This window comes from Phodopus roborovskii, unplaced genomic scaffold (genome assembly GCF_943737965.1).
Source record: "Phodopus roborovskii unplaced genomic scaffold, PHOROB, whole genome shotgun sequence".
Classification (NCBI taxonomy): Eukaryota; Metazoa; Chordata; class Mammalia; order Rodentia; family Cricetidae; genus Phodopus; species Phodopus roborovskii.
The window spans coordinates 6,830,131-6,848,095 of NW_026126433.1; the positions used below are offsets into that span (position 1 = coordinate 6,830,131).

The window sequence follows — 17,965 nt, forward strand, 5'->3', positions numbered from 1 at the left end:
GACTATCTTTGTTTAAGGCAATAACCCTATAATGGGTCAGTGTGATGTTTGTTCTTCATTACAACTTGAGGAATTGCCCCCATTGATGGCTAATTGATGGAAAAGGGTGGAGCTCACAGAAGACTGGTAGTTCTGGGCTATGCATGAGGGCAGGTTGGATGAAAGCAGGAAGTGAACCAGTGTTTCACTTCCTGTCTTCAGCTTCCCTTAGGTTGTTGTTCCGACTTCCCTTAGTGAGGGACTGTAACCCTCATGCCAAATAAAGCCTTTCCTTCCCAAGTTGCTTTAGGTCAGTATTTCACCACAAAAGCAGGAAGCAATCTTGGGCAGGGAGGTTGAAAATTATTTGTGTTTAAACAAGCTTCATAGGAAATCAAATTAAACATACAGATGGAGAATACTGTTCAGAAATGATTTCCAGGAAAGACTAAAGTTCTTTCATGAATTGGCTCACTTTTTCTTCGTGGGCATTGAGAATCCTGATATTCTGTTTCTTTCTAAATTTTGGCTCTCAGAGCTCAGAACTTAATATGCAACTCAATTATCTTAACCATGTGGGGGTATAACAACTAACCTATCTCTAAAATGTTATTCATCTTCCAGTTCCCATTCTTCCTGGCCCCAAATATTATAAACTATGTTTCCCTTAAGTGACACATAGTGATTGGACATTGTCATGGAGCCCGAACTTTTCAAGACATTGCCTGTATTTTCACCTGTTACTTTCTATATGCATTTCTCTAAGCCGTTACAATTGTTTTGAGGAAAATGGATGAATAAACACCCCATGCTTCAGACAGAAAACCTGCTCAGTTCTTCTTGTGTAACTGCTCCTTTCTCTTTTTGTGAAGGCCACATGTTTGCAAAGAGGAGAAGCTGACAGTAGTAGGGCTGTCACGCCCATGCACCCAAGCTTTCATAGACACCATCAAGTTCTGGAAACAAGGTTGTACAGGCTCAAGGTGGTGTGTGGCATATGAGAGAAGGTAAGGTGATGTCCTAACTGCTGTAATGATTAAAACTCAAAAGTAGAAGCTTCGTCTATACCTAAATACTTTATCCAGTGAACTGTAGTAAACAGTTGGATAATTAAGTAAAGAGGCTAAGGTCACTTACCAAGAACATTCACAATTACATAGTTTCCTTCAGCAGTGGGATGGACACTTATTGTATGTTAGACCTCACTTATGTGTGAACTATTTTCAGTTGTAGACACTAATTTTACCTCAGGATATGGTATACCATTGAAAGCTGAAGATCAGAAACATGACAGAAACAAGGCATATTGTGTTGGTTTGCTAAATTTAGCTCAACTTGTTCCAGGATTTCTACAGCTGTGAACCAACATTTGACCTGCCCTTGTCACTCTGGAGCACTTTGAAACCTACAGACTCTTTAACTTTATTATGGCCTTTGAATTAGGATCAACCCAGCAGGCTGCAAGACGAGAGAAAGCAAGTGTCCACAATGCTTTGTAAGAGTGCAGGTTTCATGTAGACTTCATTTTTTCCCCTAAGTTTTAAAATAGTTTCACAAAACATCTAAAAGCCTCTGGATATAAATGTTTGCTGATGGGTTGGATTTTATGAAAATGAATCAAATGGATCTAAATTTATGATAATTCATAATAATAAAGTATGTTTTTAGGTTAATGAATTCATTACTACTACTATCAGCAGTGAAAAGTTAGGGTGTTTCTAAGTAACTAAGCTTGCCATTATACAATCATGGTAACAGTTACAATACAAATCATTTGTAACTGTAAATATGGGTACCAGCTATACATGTGTGTATTTTTATCCTTTAGATGAGTACTCTTTGGGGGGGGTCCTGAAGTCAGAAAAATTTCTCTAGTCGTTACTTGCTTTGTGGCCTTAAGCTAAATTCAATATTTCTCTGTGCTTTAGTATGTAAACTTGCAAAATAATGGCGTGCATGGATAGCATGAGGAGTACTGAAAACATAGTTTACACATGTAGTGTAATGCTTAATATTTCCCAAGGTACTCAGTATGTGTGAATTTACTTATCATAAAAACTTAGGATACATGCTTCTAATACACATAATCTATTGGTTAGAGAAATGTGTATGTGTATGTATACATGATTGTAATATATATGAATTTATTAGAAGTGTGTGTGTGTGTGTTGTGTGTTGTGTGTGGTATGTGCATGGGTGCCCATGCCATACCCGTCCATGTGCACACACATGACATGACACTTATGTGGTGGTCAGAGGATAGCTATGGGTGTTGAATCTCTCCATGTTGTTTGATGCAAGTTCTCTCTTGTTCACTACTGACTTAGCTGGCCAGTGATGCTCCAGAGGTTCTCCTGTTTATGTCTTCTATCTATTCCTATCTACTAAGAGTGCTGTGGTTATAGACACCTTCACTACTGAATCCAATCTTCATGTGTATTCTGGGTATTGACCTGGGGTTACTGACTTGGTGGGGAAGCCCTTTACCAAGTAAGCCATTTCTCTAGCCCTAGAAATTGTTTTTGAAAATGGTTTTTCATTTTAATTCTCTTTAATACCTCAACATGATTAAATTGTTATAAATGGTGATCTGAACCAAAGAAAATCCTCAGCCATGTAGATGATTATAATTGTGAGAAACAAACATGGCTATGTATCACATGGTTCAGGTGTTTATACTCAAAAGCTTGATAGCTTAACAATTCTGTCTGTGGCACTGATATAAAGGGGCAGCAGTGTAAGAAAATAATTGATGTCTTGCCAAGCATACCCTTTATTGTTTGTATATACATCTAGTCATATCCTAATTGGAAAAATATACACAAAAATACTAGGCTATATTTCAAGATTTTGAATAATTAAATGTGATAAACAATGCTGAAGCCAATATACTCTGTTTGTAGCAATAAAGAGAGTTGACATAGAGGAGAGAATTTGGAGGAAGTGGAAATACAAATTGGCCTTGAATAATGAGGATTTAGGCTAGGATATGGGACAAAGTACATGGTGGAGGAAAAATGAGCTAGACCATCAGGGATAAAGCATGTACAGGACTTAGATTTCATAGAGAGGAAATCAGCATGCTTTGAAATGTTTGGTACCACAGTCAGCTGACAGGTCAACACTGTGGTAGCCTCTGCCCCTTCCTCACTGAGAGGCCTCTGACACCATCCCCTATTGTAATTGCTTCATCCCAAGGGAACTTTTCACACTGCATTTACACTTTAAATAGAGATTTTATTCTTATTTTTAAGTGTGTGCGTGTGTGTGTTTGTGTGTGTGTGTCTGTCTGTCTACATGTCTGTGTTTGTACATGTGAACGCTGTGTCTGCAGAAGACAGATGAGAGTGTCAGATTTCCTGGAGCTGGAGTTACAGGCAGTTGTAAGCTGGTGGAAATCCTATACAAGAGCTCCAAGCTGTCTTTCCAGCTCACATATGTGCTTCTTAATCTTCCTAGACTCATACCTAAAACTTATGTTGATTACATGTGTGATGTAGTAGTTATATACTATATACAAAGTATATAACTATAGCTATCCATCCCCTCTTTTGTCTATTCCCCAGTATATATGGCAGGGTTTGAAATGGAAGAAGACATTTTTATAACCATGAAATGATAATTTTGCCACCAGAGAGAGGCACAGTACTTTTTCCTGATTCCTATTCTGTGTTCTATAGGACCCGCTACTACACTGTCTATAGGCAGGTGTATGTCACAGAGCACAAGACAGTCTTCAGGTGTTGCCCTGGTTGGAGTCGATGGAATGATGAACCAGGCTGCCTCACTTGTAAGTTGTAATTCTTCCTGCCAAGTTTTGTTACTACGGAATGCTTCTGCTTCCCCCACAAGATGCCTATCTTATGCCTGCATTTTCAGAAGCACCACAGATTCAGAGCATTGCTTGAATCTAGTGATTCTCAACCTTCCTAATGCCACAGCCCTTTAATATAGTTTCTCATGTGGTGGTGACCCCCAACCATACAATTACCTTTGTTACTAATTCATAATTTTGTACTACTATAATTTTGCTAGAGTTCTGAATTTTATAGTAAATATCTGTTTTCTGTTAGTCGTAGGTGACCCCTGTGAGGGGTTGTGACACACAGGTAGCAAGTCACTGCTCTACAGTAGACTAATGACTCACAGGTGATATGTGGGGAAATGCATTATGAAAAAACCTGTTAAGCATTTTAATGATGGGTTGCAGCCCAGGACCCATGAAAGCTGCTGTATATTCTGTCTGTTTAGAGGACAGTTGATTTAAAGGCAGAAAGGCTTCCCTTGATGTCCATCTCATCTCTCTGTCTGCCCCCTTCCCATATCATCAAATCTGTAATCCACAGTTGATTCAAAAGTCCAGAGGGAAATCACTGGATTAAATCTGGATGGGATTTCCTCTTCGTGGGTTTGTCATGATTAATTGCAGAGCTCTGGAGGCAGCTTACTTGTTAAGACAAGGTTTGAACTCTGTTTACAAACCTCTGGTGGCAGGATTTCAGAAGCCTCAGAGTCTGGAGTTTATAGCCCTCAGGCAGCAGAACTAGTGGCATTACACAGCTCACCAGGCTGTGAGAAATAGCTCTGCTTAGTGAGCCCTTTACCTGCATTATGTGCCTAGGGTGACTGGGAAGTCCCTAGATTGTTTCTGCGAGTCTAATCAATGCAGCCCCAGAGCACAGTTCATCTCTCCTGCCTCTGTGCACCATAGGGAGTTGGCCAGCGCCCTGCCTTCTTTCCCTGTGAGCTTTCTGCTCTTACAATATATTGGAGAAGTTTTGTTGTATGCTTCCTGTATTAAGCAGGTATGGTGTCAAGTGGGGCAAGTGTGTTTACACTCAGGCCACTATAGCATGTTGGTTTAAGATCATTGGAAAGACATGCCCACAATACTATCAAAACTATGTTATAAAGTCCAGGAAACTGACAGTTCTGACATAACGTATTTGTATTTGTTGTTTAACAACTACCCAAACTCTTTGCCTCTCCTTAAATAGGAGCATTTTGTTTGATTTTTGTTGTTGTTGTTGTTTTAAAGATCATTTTGGAAACACAGTCACCTTATTCATGTAATTTTTTTATACCTGTGTTCCTTTTCTCTCAATGGGAATACAAGTAATCTGGTGTCTTTTTACATAAAGGGTAGATTTGTATCAAGTACATCTAGAGGAAGCTCAAAATGTATGTTTCTTCAAAGTTTATAGGGATGTTCCTACAGACAATTCTGCAAGGCATCAAACAGTTAGACATTGTCTAGTAATGACACTTTCTATATGCTTCCTCTGGAGGGTCTATTTGAAATTTCTAGATCATGTTATAGTAACTGCAAGTTGCCTACTTACACTGATGATTTCCTTTCTTTCTCTCAACTCTACCTATCCTCCCTTTGGACACTCCTAAAGCTGTGTCTTCTCTGGGAACCCATTTCAGTGGAAGGCTGTGCTCAGATGATGCTGATCTACGGTGCCTGTGCTCACAAGGGTTCCATGGACCCCACTGTCAATATGGTGAGTCACCAATAGAACCATTCTGTTACAATTTGGCACCATCTGACACTTGCGTCTTTGTAGAGTCATGGCGATTACCTCTCTGGGAATTGGTGAAAATGGAAAATGAGTCACTAAGCAGAAATCCAGAACCACAGTATAATAAGCATCTTAAAATATGCTTTGTGGTTTAGTTGTAAATCTTCGCCATAGGAGTTCAAAGGGTCATTCTAAGAACAAGGTACTCTCCTTTGTAAAGAAGGGGTCAGACGTTAAGTTTCTCATGGAGGATGGCTTGAAATCAATGCTATGGTATGGTACTCTGTGAGATCTCTGAGCTTTATAAATGAGCAAAATACAGTAAGCATGAATTTGATGTCATGCAGTATTGATTAACCTTATACCTGTTATCTTAAAAAGAATTGAAAAACCTGGAAGTCATAAGACTTGAGTGATTCTCAACCCTTCAACACTCACTGGACATGTACCTGTAAGATTTTCTTGTGTGGGAGATTTTCAGGATTAACAATTGTTTATCTCTAACTGCAGAATGAAATCTCACTTAAAGCAGTTGGTATATGTGCCCTCTCGTGTCTACTGCTCGGAGTTTTCAAAGTGAAACTATGAAGTTTCTGGGGTCCCAGCACTCATGGGCTTTTTTTCTCTTTCACACATGGGATTGAGGACAGCACTCCCATCTTCTATGGTGACTTCAGAAATGTTCTTGTGAATGAATTTCCAAACTCTTCTTTGTTTTGCTGCTTAAAAAACATATGAATTAAGATAAAGCTGATGCCCGATGATCTTACACATGAACTACAGGACTGATTTGGAGATGGGGATCAGTGGAGGGTTGGAGCTCCAGCAAGCCCCTTTACTATTTCCCAATGTTTTAGAAAAACAATGAAAAAAATCACACAGGGGTCCATGAAAACAAATTATTTGATTTTAAACAAAATATAAAAGTTGTTATCTAAATTGGTACTACATTTCCTTATTTTGGCCCATAATTGTTGTGGGTAATTACAGATGTTATTGGTTCATCAAGAAATTTTCTTTAAAAACCATAATGTTTTTACTTTACAAATGCATTGTTTTGTGGAGCAAATCTTGCAAGACATCAGGTCCCAGAGGAAAAAGGTAATAAAAGAGGCATATGGTAATGATAATGCCCCAGTTATAACTGCATTAATTTATTCTTTATCTTTTACATCAGTGTTTGAATATTTTGATTATTACAATTTAATAATTGCCATACACCAAAGAAATTAATGTGCTCTCTGAAATTCAAGTAGTCAGTTTTTTTTCCATTTGTATAGTTTGGTTTGGTGAATATCCTGGAAATTAGATTCTCTTTTATACAACATGTCTGTACACCACAAAGTCTCCAGAGTAGCAGGATAACAGCAGCATACAAAAACCTGTCAGGAGTCCTTGCTTCACCAGCCAGCTTCCTTTAGACCCTAACACTGTTTCTTCTCCTGCTACAGGACTCTTGTTGAATATGAAAAGGAATTGACAAGGCCTAAGGAGTTTGTTCCCAAAGGGTACATGTTTAGAGTTTTCCATGTGATTGTACTTCTCCCGTCAAAATGAGGCACCCCAACTATGAAAACTAAGGTGGCCTTAATAGAGAAATTTTGAAGACTTTCTAAGAAATCAAGCAATTGAGAAACAAATGGAGAAACCACCCGTGAAGAAATTACACAAGCCAAATTATAAAAGATGACAAATTCAAATTGAAAAATGCTGTTTGTAAAGCATAGCTAAGAGGACAAATCCTATCAAGCAAACTGATGATTGCCTGGTGAGGCAGCCCCTAACCTTTGGCTTCTCTAGGGGTTGGAGTTCTTATGTGTGGTATCTGCCCCCATATGTGTGCATATATCTCAGTAAAATAATTGTAGTGTTATGTCTGAAATTATATATAAAAATCACCCAAATGTTAGAACATTAAAAAATTCCAGTTACTACAAAATCGCAGTCTATGTGATAGCACAAACTAAAACTATACAGAACTTCTGCTGCATGTATATAACCATGATGGACATCCCCATACATATTTATGCTCATGTGGCTATGAAAATGCAAGGTCATTTTACACACAGGCTTTTAGTGAAGGCCCTTCTGTTTTGTTTTGGTTTGGTTTGGTTTTCATCTCTTCTCTTCCTTCCCATCTAGTGTGTTCTCCCTTCATTGCCTGTTGGTGAAATCCGTTTATGCCTTTCTCTAAGTCACCTGTACAGTAGTCTATTGCATCAGGATACCACAAGTTTTTAACTATTGAGTGATAAACATTTGTTGCAAATTTTGTTCTAGTGATGATGTTGTACTTTACATTTGTAAAGAATATCCCAGCTGTGATGTTGTGTTGGGGTCAATGAGTACAGTCAGTTCAAATTTTTGTATACTTAAGATTCAATTTGTGTGTGTGTGTGTGTGTGTGCACGCACGCACACGTGCTGTGTGTTATTGTGAATTATAATTGAGGTAATCTTCTTTTAATTTATTTTTGATATTTATTTTTAAGAGAATCCTCCCATCTTTATTCAGAACCAAAGATGTGAGGCCTATCTCAAATCATCAGGGTCACTGTAAAATGAGTTTATAGCCTGGAGTTTAGTTGGTGTTACCAATGTATATGGGAAGAGAGAACTCTGAAAATAAGCCTGTTGGCCTTTTGAAAATGGAGAAAAGACTGTAGTCCTAGCCAGAATGGGAACATGCTAATAAGTGAGAGCAACACTTGAAGTTAATAATGATTCTAAAATTGCTGATCTACTTAACTCATTTGAAAAAAAATCTGGCTCTCATAAAGCGAATGAAGCAAATGAATTTGGACAATTAGGAAGTAATGAAAAGCTTTCTGAAATAACTATTGATTAAAGAAATAAAAAGGAATACTTTGAAGATCTGAACACATGTGAATCAAACCAGATAGCTGGTAGTGAAGTTTCCTCTTTTTTGAAATTTTATGGCTTTAGAGAGAATTGGGAATTACATGCACTTATTAATTTCATACATGAAGTCACACCTCATTTCCACACTTCTACTGTCTCTTCCTTTTTTTCTAGGTCAGAAATCAAGCAAAATGATAATGTGACTAATGGTAAAAGTTTCCTTATTTTCTATGCATATATTTGTTTATTCCCTGTCAGTCAATCAAATCATGTATCAAGTCTCCCACTTAGTAAATATTTATATAACAGACTGTGCACCAGATACTTCAACTGTGAAAACAAATGGTTTAGTCTTAGTCTGGTGGGAAATAGAGACCAGAAAGCCTATGATGATTATGTAGCTCACCATTGCCATGATGGAGGATAGCTCTGTCCTAAGAGAAAGAGGAGGGTATTCATCCATGTCATACCAGGAGGGGAGGAGAAATTTCTTAAAAATGATTGTAAGTACAAAATACAACTAGTTCTTAAATGTAAACAGAATAATCACATGTTATTTGATAGAGTTATTAGTGTATTTTCCATACACATAAGACATAAGAAGCACAGTAGATAAAGGGGCAACAACAACAACAATTCCCTTGGCTATAGAAAGTGCTGAGCAAGAAGTGGCCAAATTGTGCTGTTAACCTATAGCCAAACCTGGTGGTTTTGAACTTCACACACAGAGGGATAACTGATGGAATTCTTCGTAATTCTATTACCAAATTCTGTTTCTGAACAATACACTTCTTTGGCGAGGATTTACTCATTTATTCATATATTTATCCCTCTGCTTTGCTGCCCATGCATGTGTGTATGTTAGTGCTCATGCATGTACACATATGGAGACCAGAAGAGGGCATATGGCCATCCTTCTTTGTTTCCCCTTTTATTCTTTTGAAGAAGGATCTCTCCCTGGACCTAGTGCTCCCTTTTTCTCAGCTAGACCTGAAGCCAGAAAGTCCCAGCATCCCTTGTCTCCACCCCTTTCAGAACTGGGTTTATAGCTTGTATGGGAGGCCCAAATTGTTCCTCGGGTGCTGAAATCTGAATTCCCATCCTCGGGGTTGTGCAGTAAACTGCTGAGCCACCTTGCCAGCACAAGTTGAGGTGTCTTGGACATGAGCATCATTTGTTTGTCCATTTCCAGTACTTAGGGAAGAATCCACAAAGGTCTTCACCACCTTTAAATGTGGCATTTAGATATATTAAAAGTCAGAAGTTTATGTAATGATGTCTGGGGAGTTCTCAGGCAGTGTGAGCCTGAGGCTGGGCCTCACTGTTGACTCTCTATGCTGTATTGGCGAAGGTGCTTGTATTTTCAATCTCAGCATTATAATTTTCAAAGAGACAAATAAAATCCAGTTTTCCTGAGGTTCAACAATGTTCCCATTGTTTTCAGAGTTTTGTATGGATAAAATGACCAGTGTTCTAAAGGTTATGGAAGGAATATTCTTACCTCACCTTCCTATACTATGGAGTCATAGAGACTGGTCAAAGAGCAAACAGTAAGAATGTAGGACACATGGGATCCATACATAATATGTTCTGGCTTCAGAGCCTGTTATCTCAATCTGAAAGCTGGGATGTTCTTCTGCCAGTGTTCAATGTGCCTGTATGGTGTTTGTCAGGTTGTTATTTGTGAGAGGCCTAAGGGATGACACATGTGTAATTTATATGCTGAAAGCATCTTTCAACCTCTACTACTTCTTATTTTCTGTAGGAGGTCTGAGGATCCTAGAGGGGGAGCTATTGTCAGAGGAGGAAGAGCTCCAGTTGTTTTGCTTCTCACTCTGGGGAATCTGAGCAAATCTTTAAGGAGGCTGAGTCACAGGAGTAGCTGACCTTGAGGCAGGTTTCAGCCAAGGAATTGTATTGATGATGTATAATACTGACGGATAGAAAGCTGAGCCAAAGCATTTTCTTAAGTTGAAGGGAGGTGAGAGGTAACTTACTTTTATAGCCCTTAGGTGCAACATCCTGCTCTCCCAGTTCTAACTCCATCACTTGAATCAGTTATATGGCACATGTGTGAAATATGTTTTCAGTTAATCCTCATATTGTTTATACATCACATTATTTTCCTAATTTTACAGAGTAAAGCATGAAGAAATAGATTTGTTTTTGTTGCTTAAGTAACTCAGCTTGTGGCATTTCATTGCAGCAGCATTACAAAGCAGCATGGGAAATTCAGCAAACATTCCCCCTTCATCTTCTGCCTCATTTCAGCAGCTGGCCTGCTGTAACGTGGAAATAGGGAAAGTGGCAGGGGGTTTATAAAGAACAAATCCTGCTAAGGGAAATGGGTGGCTTATTTTAATTGAATTATAAAAGCAGCCTGGGAAGGTAATTTTGGAAAAGAATAGAAAAATAATTAATTGAAAACACTTGAAAATGCCACACTTAAATGAGCATTACTGGCAGATGCTACGAAATGAAGTAATGACAGGTTATATCGTGGAGATGAATTGATACACAGTCAACACGAGCCAGCAGTTTACACTAGTTGAAATCTGTGCTTATTTTGTTTATATGTAAAGATGCCTTGTATTAGAGCCCTGAGCTTTCAGCAACCACCATCTTCATCTTATAACTAGACAGAGCCTGTGGCAACACTGGCAGATGGGGATGTATGGTAGAGGGATTGGGTACTGTTTCTGAGGCTACAAAAGCAAGATTATTTTTCTTCCCTGTGCCCAGGAAAAGAATACACTACTGTTTGGACTCCATGTATGGGATTTACTATCCTAACATGAATTTTGAAATTGGAACTTTGGAAGAACTGCTGATGCACCCTTGTTGGCAACCATGAGCCACAATTTAAAAAAAAAAATCTGCATTGTAATTGTTTGATATTTACATATATGACAGTCTCAGAGGAGAATGCACAGCACCATCCTGGGTTATTGGATTCCACAGGGTAAAATTAGTGATGAAGTAGAACGTGGTGAAGGTTGATAGTGATGACAATTATTGGTAAGCAAGAAGCCATGTTTGCTGAAAATGCTCACAGCCCTGTGTCATTATTAGTCTTATTTAACTGATATCACAGATCTCAACAATACTGGTGATTATGTACATTATTTTACATTATGTACATTATGTACATTATTTTAAAAATAATTTTCTTTGGACTCCTGGTTCTGGTTCAAGAGTGAGGGGCCATGTCTAGTGATGACCATCTTACTTGCAGATAGCACAGAGCATCATGTCCTTATAGAAACAGGAAATCAAATAGTTATAATGTAATGAATTTTCTTATCCAAAACACATTCAAACTAACACAGGAAGCAGGCCATGGTGGGAGGTATGGCAATGAGAGTAAATGTCTCATCCCAGTCCATAGTGTTGCCATGTTGGATGGGACAGATCACAGCTGTTTGAATAAGCAATGCCACAAAGGATGGAGATGGGGAAGTCTGTGTGAAAATATAACTTTCAATATGTAGCAATATGATAAAAGAACATGGCATTCCAAAGTGAAAGAAAATTGCCATATCTTGAATTCACTGAAACCTTACATAATCAGTTTTCTTCATTGCTGCTTGCAATCAAGTTGTGTATTTTTGCTTTATCATATATTAAATCAAGCTCACTTTAGTGAATTAACTACAAAGTAAGATGAAAGTATTCCATCTAATAAACTAACTGCAGCTTAAATACCATATTTTATTTTGAAGAATTTTTTGTTTTTCATAATTTCATATAAGTATATCTTGAGTTTATCTACCTCTCATTATCTCTCTATATTCAATCTATCTGTCTATCTGTATATCTATCTATCTATCTATCCATTCATCCTTTCAATTTACATGTGTGAGTGTGTACTATGTGCATGCCTGGTACAGTTATATTGAGAGAAATGGGACATTCACTGATAATATAGGTGTGTAGTTGTATTAAGGCTAAAATTTTCTGACAACAAGAACATTTGTTAGAGATGCTCTCTTCCTTATTCATTTATATGATGATTTTTCAGTACTACAGACATAGGTCAAGCAAAGTGCTGAATGCTTAGGATGTACTTTACTATTGTTATATTTAGAAAAATAAATAGAATACAATGGTTCATATACTATGTTTTTCAATATCTATTCTCTGGACTACTGCTTCTGTTTGTTTTAAGAAATTTAAGATGAAACGAAGCTTCTGTGTTTATCTACACCTGTGAAGTAATGACTTATGTGGCTCCTTATAGTGTCGTCCCTTGGTGGGGATTTTTCAAAGCGCTCAATATGCTAATGTGATCTGTGACTCTTATTGAAGGGCATATAGATTCTCTTGTACTCAAAAGAAAACACACACACACATACACACACACACGTAACAACAATTAATGAAAAAATAGTCTATGCCTTTGAAAAAGATCAAGGGAGTATATAGGAGGTTTTGGAGAGAGGAGAGGGATGGAGGGAATGAGGAAATTACATAATTATATAAATCTCAAAAATATAAAAGGGTAAAGAAACATGTAGGTATAAAGCATTTTAATAGAGCTATTTTGTAGCATTGTCATTTTGTCTAGAACCTTCTTGCTTTAAAGAAATAAAGGAAGAAAGAGATGTGGGATAGGGAAAGAGAGAGAGAGCTAAATTTTCCAGTATGTTCAGCTATTAATGAACTTTCATACAGTAGTGAAACCACCTTAAATCAAAGGACAAACTCAGAGATTGGCTGACCGGGAATAGAGTTCTTGGAGGACTGAGGCAGTTGCTAGAGAGGATGGGAAGAGAAGGGGATAGTGGGTCAGCCAATGGACTCTCTGCTGTCCTTGGATTTATCAGGTCTTTACATCAATTTCAAAATTTAGATATTCTTTCCAGTCTGTGCCTCTTCCAGACACCTAGGCTGGCCTCTGCTTCTTGTAAGCAGCTTAGTTGTTCTGAGAGTGTCTCTCAGGAGTCCCAGCTTGTATGTGCTTGAGAGAGGAGGGGGCATCTTGTCAGTTTTAGAAGAAACCTTTGAGGACTTTCTCTACTTAGTGAGTTTTCCTGTAGAAGGGAATCTTTCACCTTCCTAGAAAATCCCATTATTCATTCCCACCCCCAGTAAGATGGAATTCTGTAATTCCAGAGGAAACTGCTGTTTATAGTTCACCTTTTCTCTTTTACCAATCAGATTATTTCCATTGCTTTTCCCAATAAACACCTTTAAAAAAAATAATCCATAGCTGCTACTGGATTTTTACTTCAATACGCTGCAGAGGACACAGAGGTCAATGGTAAATGGTGACAGAGGTCAGCTTGGGTAGTCAGCACACAGTACAGGATGCAGGATATAGAAGTGCTAAGGGCTGCCTCAAAGGGCGCTGTGAAGGCTTCTCTTCATGTGTTCATCCAGGGGTTCACAAACGTGTGTGCCCTCTCCTAAAAGGCAAGAATTTAAACTTGGTGGTAGTCCACCTTTTCACTATTGCCTCTCTTTTATGTGAGGGTCTCAAATCTTGCCTCATGTATTTGCTGGTTGCACCAAATCTTGATGTCTGGACTTTTTTTTTACTAGGACACATGTTTTTTCCATACCCACTTTTACGGCCCCTGCCTCCACATGCTCTCAGCTAAACTAGCTTTATCGTCCTCTACTTTAATAAGTATCTCTTGACCTTCCAAATAGCAAAGACCATAGGTATATCCCTTATGAGGAAATAAGTCAGAGAGAAGTGCTCCAAATCAAAGATTAAGAGAAACTAATAACATGTGTTAAAGAAATTAACTGTATTCAAGAGTTTCTGCCCTTTGACTTCCCTGTCTGGGAGGTTTCCTTTAAGGCCTTAAAATGATACACTCAATAACATCATCATTCTCACTGGAGACCTGAGGTCACCAGATAAGCTAATCCTGTAACAAGGTTGAGTCTTGGCATACAACCAATTTGTGTTAAGGTTCTTAGCCTACCACAAATATGACCAGTAACTGAACTGAGAATAGGGGCTTTGGGTGACCATCAGAAGGTCCTAAACTAGAGACTTAAGACAGCTCTGTCGTTCTATCATCATCCTGGATAGTGGATACCCAGCAAGGATTTGAATAGTGGGGCTTGAGTGAACTGTCCTGTTTGTGAAAGACTATGTATGGGGTGACAACAGGTCCAAAAGATTGATTTGTATTAACACCATGGGAAAATGATAATAGAAGCTTCACTTCTCCAGACTCTATCCCATGCATGACTTCCCCTGGCTAGTTTCTATGTAACAATATCTTATGAATTCCATGAGTCTCTATTGCAAACTATCAAATTTAAGAACAGTTTCAGGGACTCCCTGACCATAACTGCTGTTGGTGCAAGGGCTGAGGGCTGCGAGTGACATCCTGTAGAGAAGATTTGCTGTAATGCCTCAGTTGCTGTGAGCTTTACAGAAGGGAAGCCTTCTTTCTCCTTCAAGAGGAAAGTGCTTTGGGTATCTGCACTGTTTCCTTGTGACTGAGAGGGTCAGAGACAATGAAACAGTACAGCTCTGTGCTCAGCTGTGCAGATGGGGACTGAGTAGGTGTTTCCTCATCACTGGTAAAGAACAGTGATGCCTGGACTCCCCATGTGGGATGAATGTAATAAACATGCCTATTCATTGAATCAGATGGCAAACCACAGAAGGCATGTGCAAAAATAACATTATTATAATCTGTTGGAGCTGAACAATGCTGGAGACTAGGGGACATGGAGGAGGAGGAAAATAAAATGCATGAGACCGAAGTTTGAAGAGCCTGCCGGCACTTGAGAAAACATTTGCTGAAGTTATTGGAATGATTTAAAAATGGTTTTGAAGACTGCGTGCTAAAGAATATTTAACTGAGGTTTTAGCTATGTAACTTAACTAGGGGCTATTTTTTTTTCCATTTTAGCAGAAAAGATGGTATATTTTGTTCTGTTGTGAGTTGTGGTGACCTCTACTTAGCTTTCATTTATCACAAATAATCTTTTCCAGGAGCATGCATTTATTACAATGTTGAAATGAGTCTGTTATGTCTAACCTTGAAGAAGGATCAAAACAAATCTGAAGAGAAAAATGTTTTCCTTATCACCTATGAACAGTTTCTTTGGCTTCCTTGTTGGAACTGTGGAGTTGGGGAAGCAGTTAGAAGTGTCTGTCAAAATGCACTTTAGATTCAGCCAGTTGAAGACTGAAAATATTTGAAGAAATGAATAACAGTAATTTTATTCTACTTATGACCTAGATAATATAGTCAGACAACTATTTATGTGATATCTAAATTATATTAGGTACTCTAAGTAGTTTAGACATCATCATTTAAATTACATGGAAAGAGGTACACAGTTACTGTAAAAATTATGCTTCATTGTACATAGTGATCAGGGACACAGTCATTTTGGTATCTTTAGAGTGGCACTCTAGTTCCAAGCTCTTTAGAATGAAGGAACTATTCATGTAAGGTATTAGCTACGATAATTTATACTTACCCACGCTCAGCTAACACACCTTAGTTATATAAACAACATTTGGCTGTGGGTTAGAGAAGGTCCTAAAGATTAGTGAGATAAAGACAAGTTCATGGTTAACTTAGAGAATAGTGGGGAAGAACTAAAACTATTGGTAGAGGAAATCCCAATGCAAAATGATGACATAAAAGGAGTAGGAAAGATACTAAAATAAAAGGAAACAAATCAAGTGACTGACTGAAACTGAAGGCTGTGGATGGAGATGAAAATGAAGATGTTCACTGGGCAGGTCTGAGAATATGTAATTCAGTGTCTTCTCTGCTTTCATTTAGATATTCCCCCCCCTTTTTTTTGCTGTGAAACAATACAAGGAGCAAAACAATCTTTTCTGAGTGCAACTTCAACAGTTTTCTTCTGACAAGCCATGATTAAAATTTTATATGTGCATTATGATGGCAAATGATCTGTTTTTGACAGAAGAATGTATTTCTATAGTCAATCAACAAATAAGTGATTAAAATAACAGAACAAATTAAGACTCAAGAAATGTGATAGTTTAAACATGAAATTATGGATAGTGGCTAGCATAACTTGGTCATTTATGGATTGCAGAAGAATAAAGAATCCTTTCATTAAGTAGAAAAATAAGCAAGGAATAGATTGTTGAGACATTGAAATGATGGTATTTGTACAGAGCATGGCTCTGTTATTCATTTGAGGGTGTTATATATTCATTCAATTATTCCACACATTGCTATGCAGATACTTCACTGTGTCTTTTGGCCATATAAGTAATTTTTCCTAGAAGTTGAGAAATTTTAAGTGGAATGATCAAGAACCTTTTAAAGCTTTAAATCATCAATAGTTCATTGTCTTTAAAATATTTTGAATGTTTTTGAGATGTATGTCATCTAAACATCATATTTTTCAGAGAACAAGAATTTCTGTGCCTGTTCTGAGACTGTGATACCTAAGTACAGAAGAATAGTAAAGGTTTCAACTACAGTAGCAATAGTAGAATGTTCTTCCAAATGTTACATGAGTCCAGTCACTTAGTTCCAATAATAGCATACTGGAAGTTTCTCCCTTGTTTAGAAATAGACTGTCCTATTTTCTTATACTGTGCAGAGTGTCCTCAGTTAACTCTTTAGTCCTGGAGGAATTGCTAGGTTGGGCAGAACAAAAACTTCCAAGAGATTTTCTTGTGGCTTTTGCACGGTGGCTCTCCTGGCTTCAAGGTGTGTTTTGTGAAATGCTGTCTTATGGAATCAGCCAGGGGTTGTAGTGAGACTCAGGGTTTTCACTCATGGTGCACTTTTTATATCACCCATCCACATTGTGAGTGTACAAGGCCATATAGAAGACAGGAGTAAATGGAAAGTATGTGCAGTCTAAATTTAAAAGGCTTACTCAATATGTGTACTATTTTTCTTCTTTTTTCTTCTTCTTTTACTTTCTTGGTGTGCAGGGTTTTGTATTGATAAGTTTCCAGCTCCTCCAGTTAAACATTTCCCCCCTTTGTATATGCATGTGTATGTGGTATGAATGATCATATGTATGCATGTTTGCATGTGTGTAATCACATGTATAGGACATTTCATGTCCACGTTTATGGGAAGGAGGAGGATGGAATGTGACAGTGTTGACTCCATTATCTTTCTGCATAACTCCCTGTCTGCCATGTTGAAACATGTTCTCTTGGTGAGTCTAGAGTCACCGTTGTGGTAATTAGCCTGAGCAGGCTGGTCAGTCCCTTGCTCTGAGGATTGTCTCTGTCTCCTGTTCTCTGGAATGACAGGTGGGATGTCCCACCCACCTCTCTTTTATGTGGGTGTTGGAGAATCTTGTACTGATGTGATAGTTATTTTGTTTTAACCATTTTGGTATTTATTTATTTAGCATGGTTTTGACTCCTCCAGCACTTTAAAATTTTGATCAGGATGGAATGTCTTTCCTGAGAAATAGAACGTTTCCATTCATTAAAGGTATACAAGCAGATTGTGGATTACTACATGGTAGGATTTGCATAAAGAATATTGCAAAATTAGAATGAATAATATAGGGAGAAAAAACATTAAGACCACTTCAAAGTCTCGGGTTCTGTGATTTCTGGATGGCGATTTTGAAGCCAGGACAGAATCTAAGCTCCTTTGAGTCTGGCCC

General features: G+C 38.0%; 1 protein-coding gene across 1 annotated transcript in view; it reads left to right on the plus strand.

Annotated features, from left to right (window-relative positions):
- Positions 1–17,965, plus strand: part of LOC127223341 (EGF-like and EMI domain-containing protein 1) — a 650,856-nt gene that overhangs the window by 68,150 nt on the left and 564,741 nt on the right. Inside the window, exons 2-4 of the mRNA XM_051185850.1 lie at positions 852–986; positions 3,660–3,769; positions 5,382–5,486. Coding sequence (XP_051041807.1) covers positions 852–986; positions 3,660–3,769; positions 5,382–5,486 — 350 coding nt within the window. The remainder of the gene's footprint in view (positions 1–851; positions 987–3,659; positions 3,770–5,381; positions 5,487–17,965) is intronic.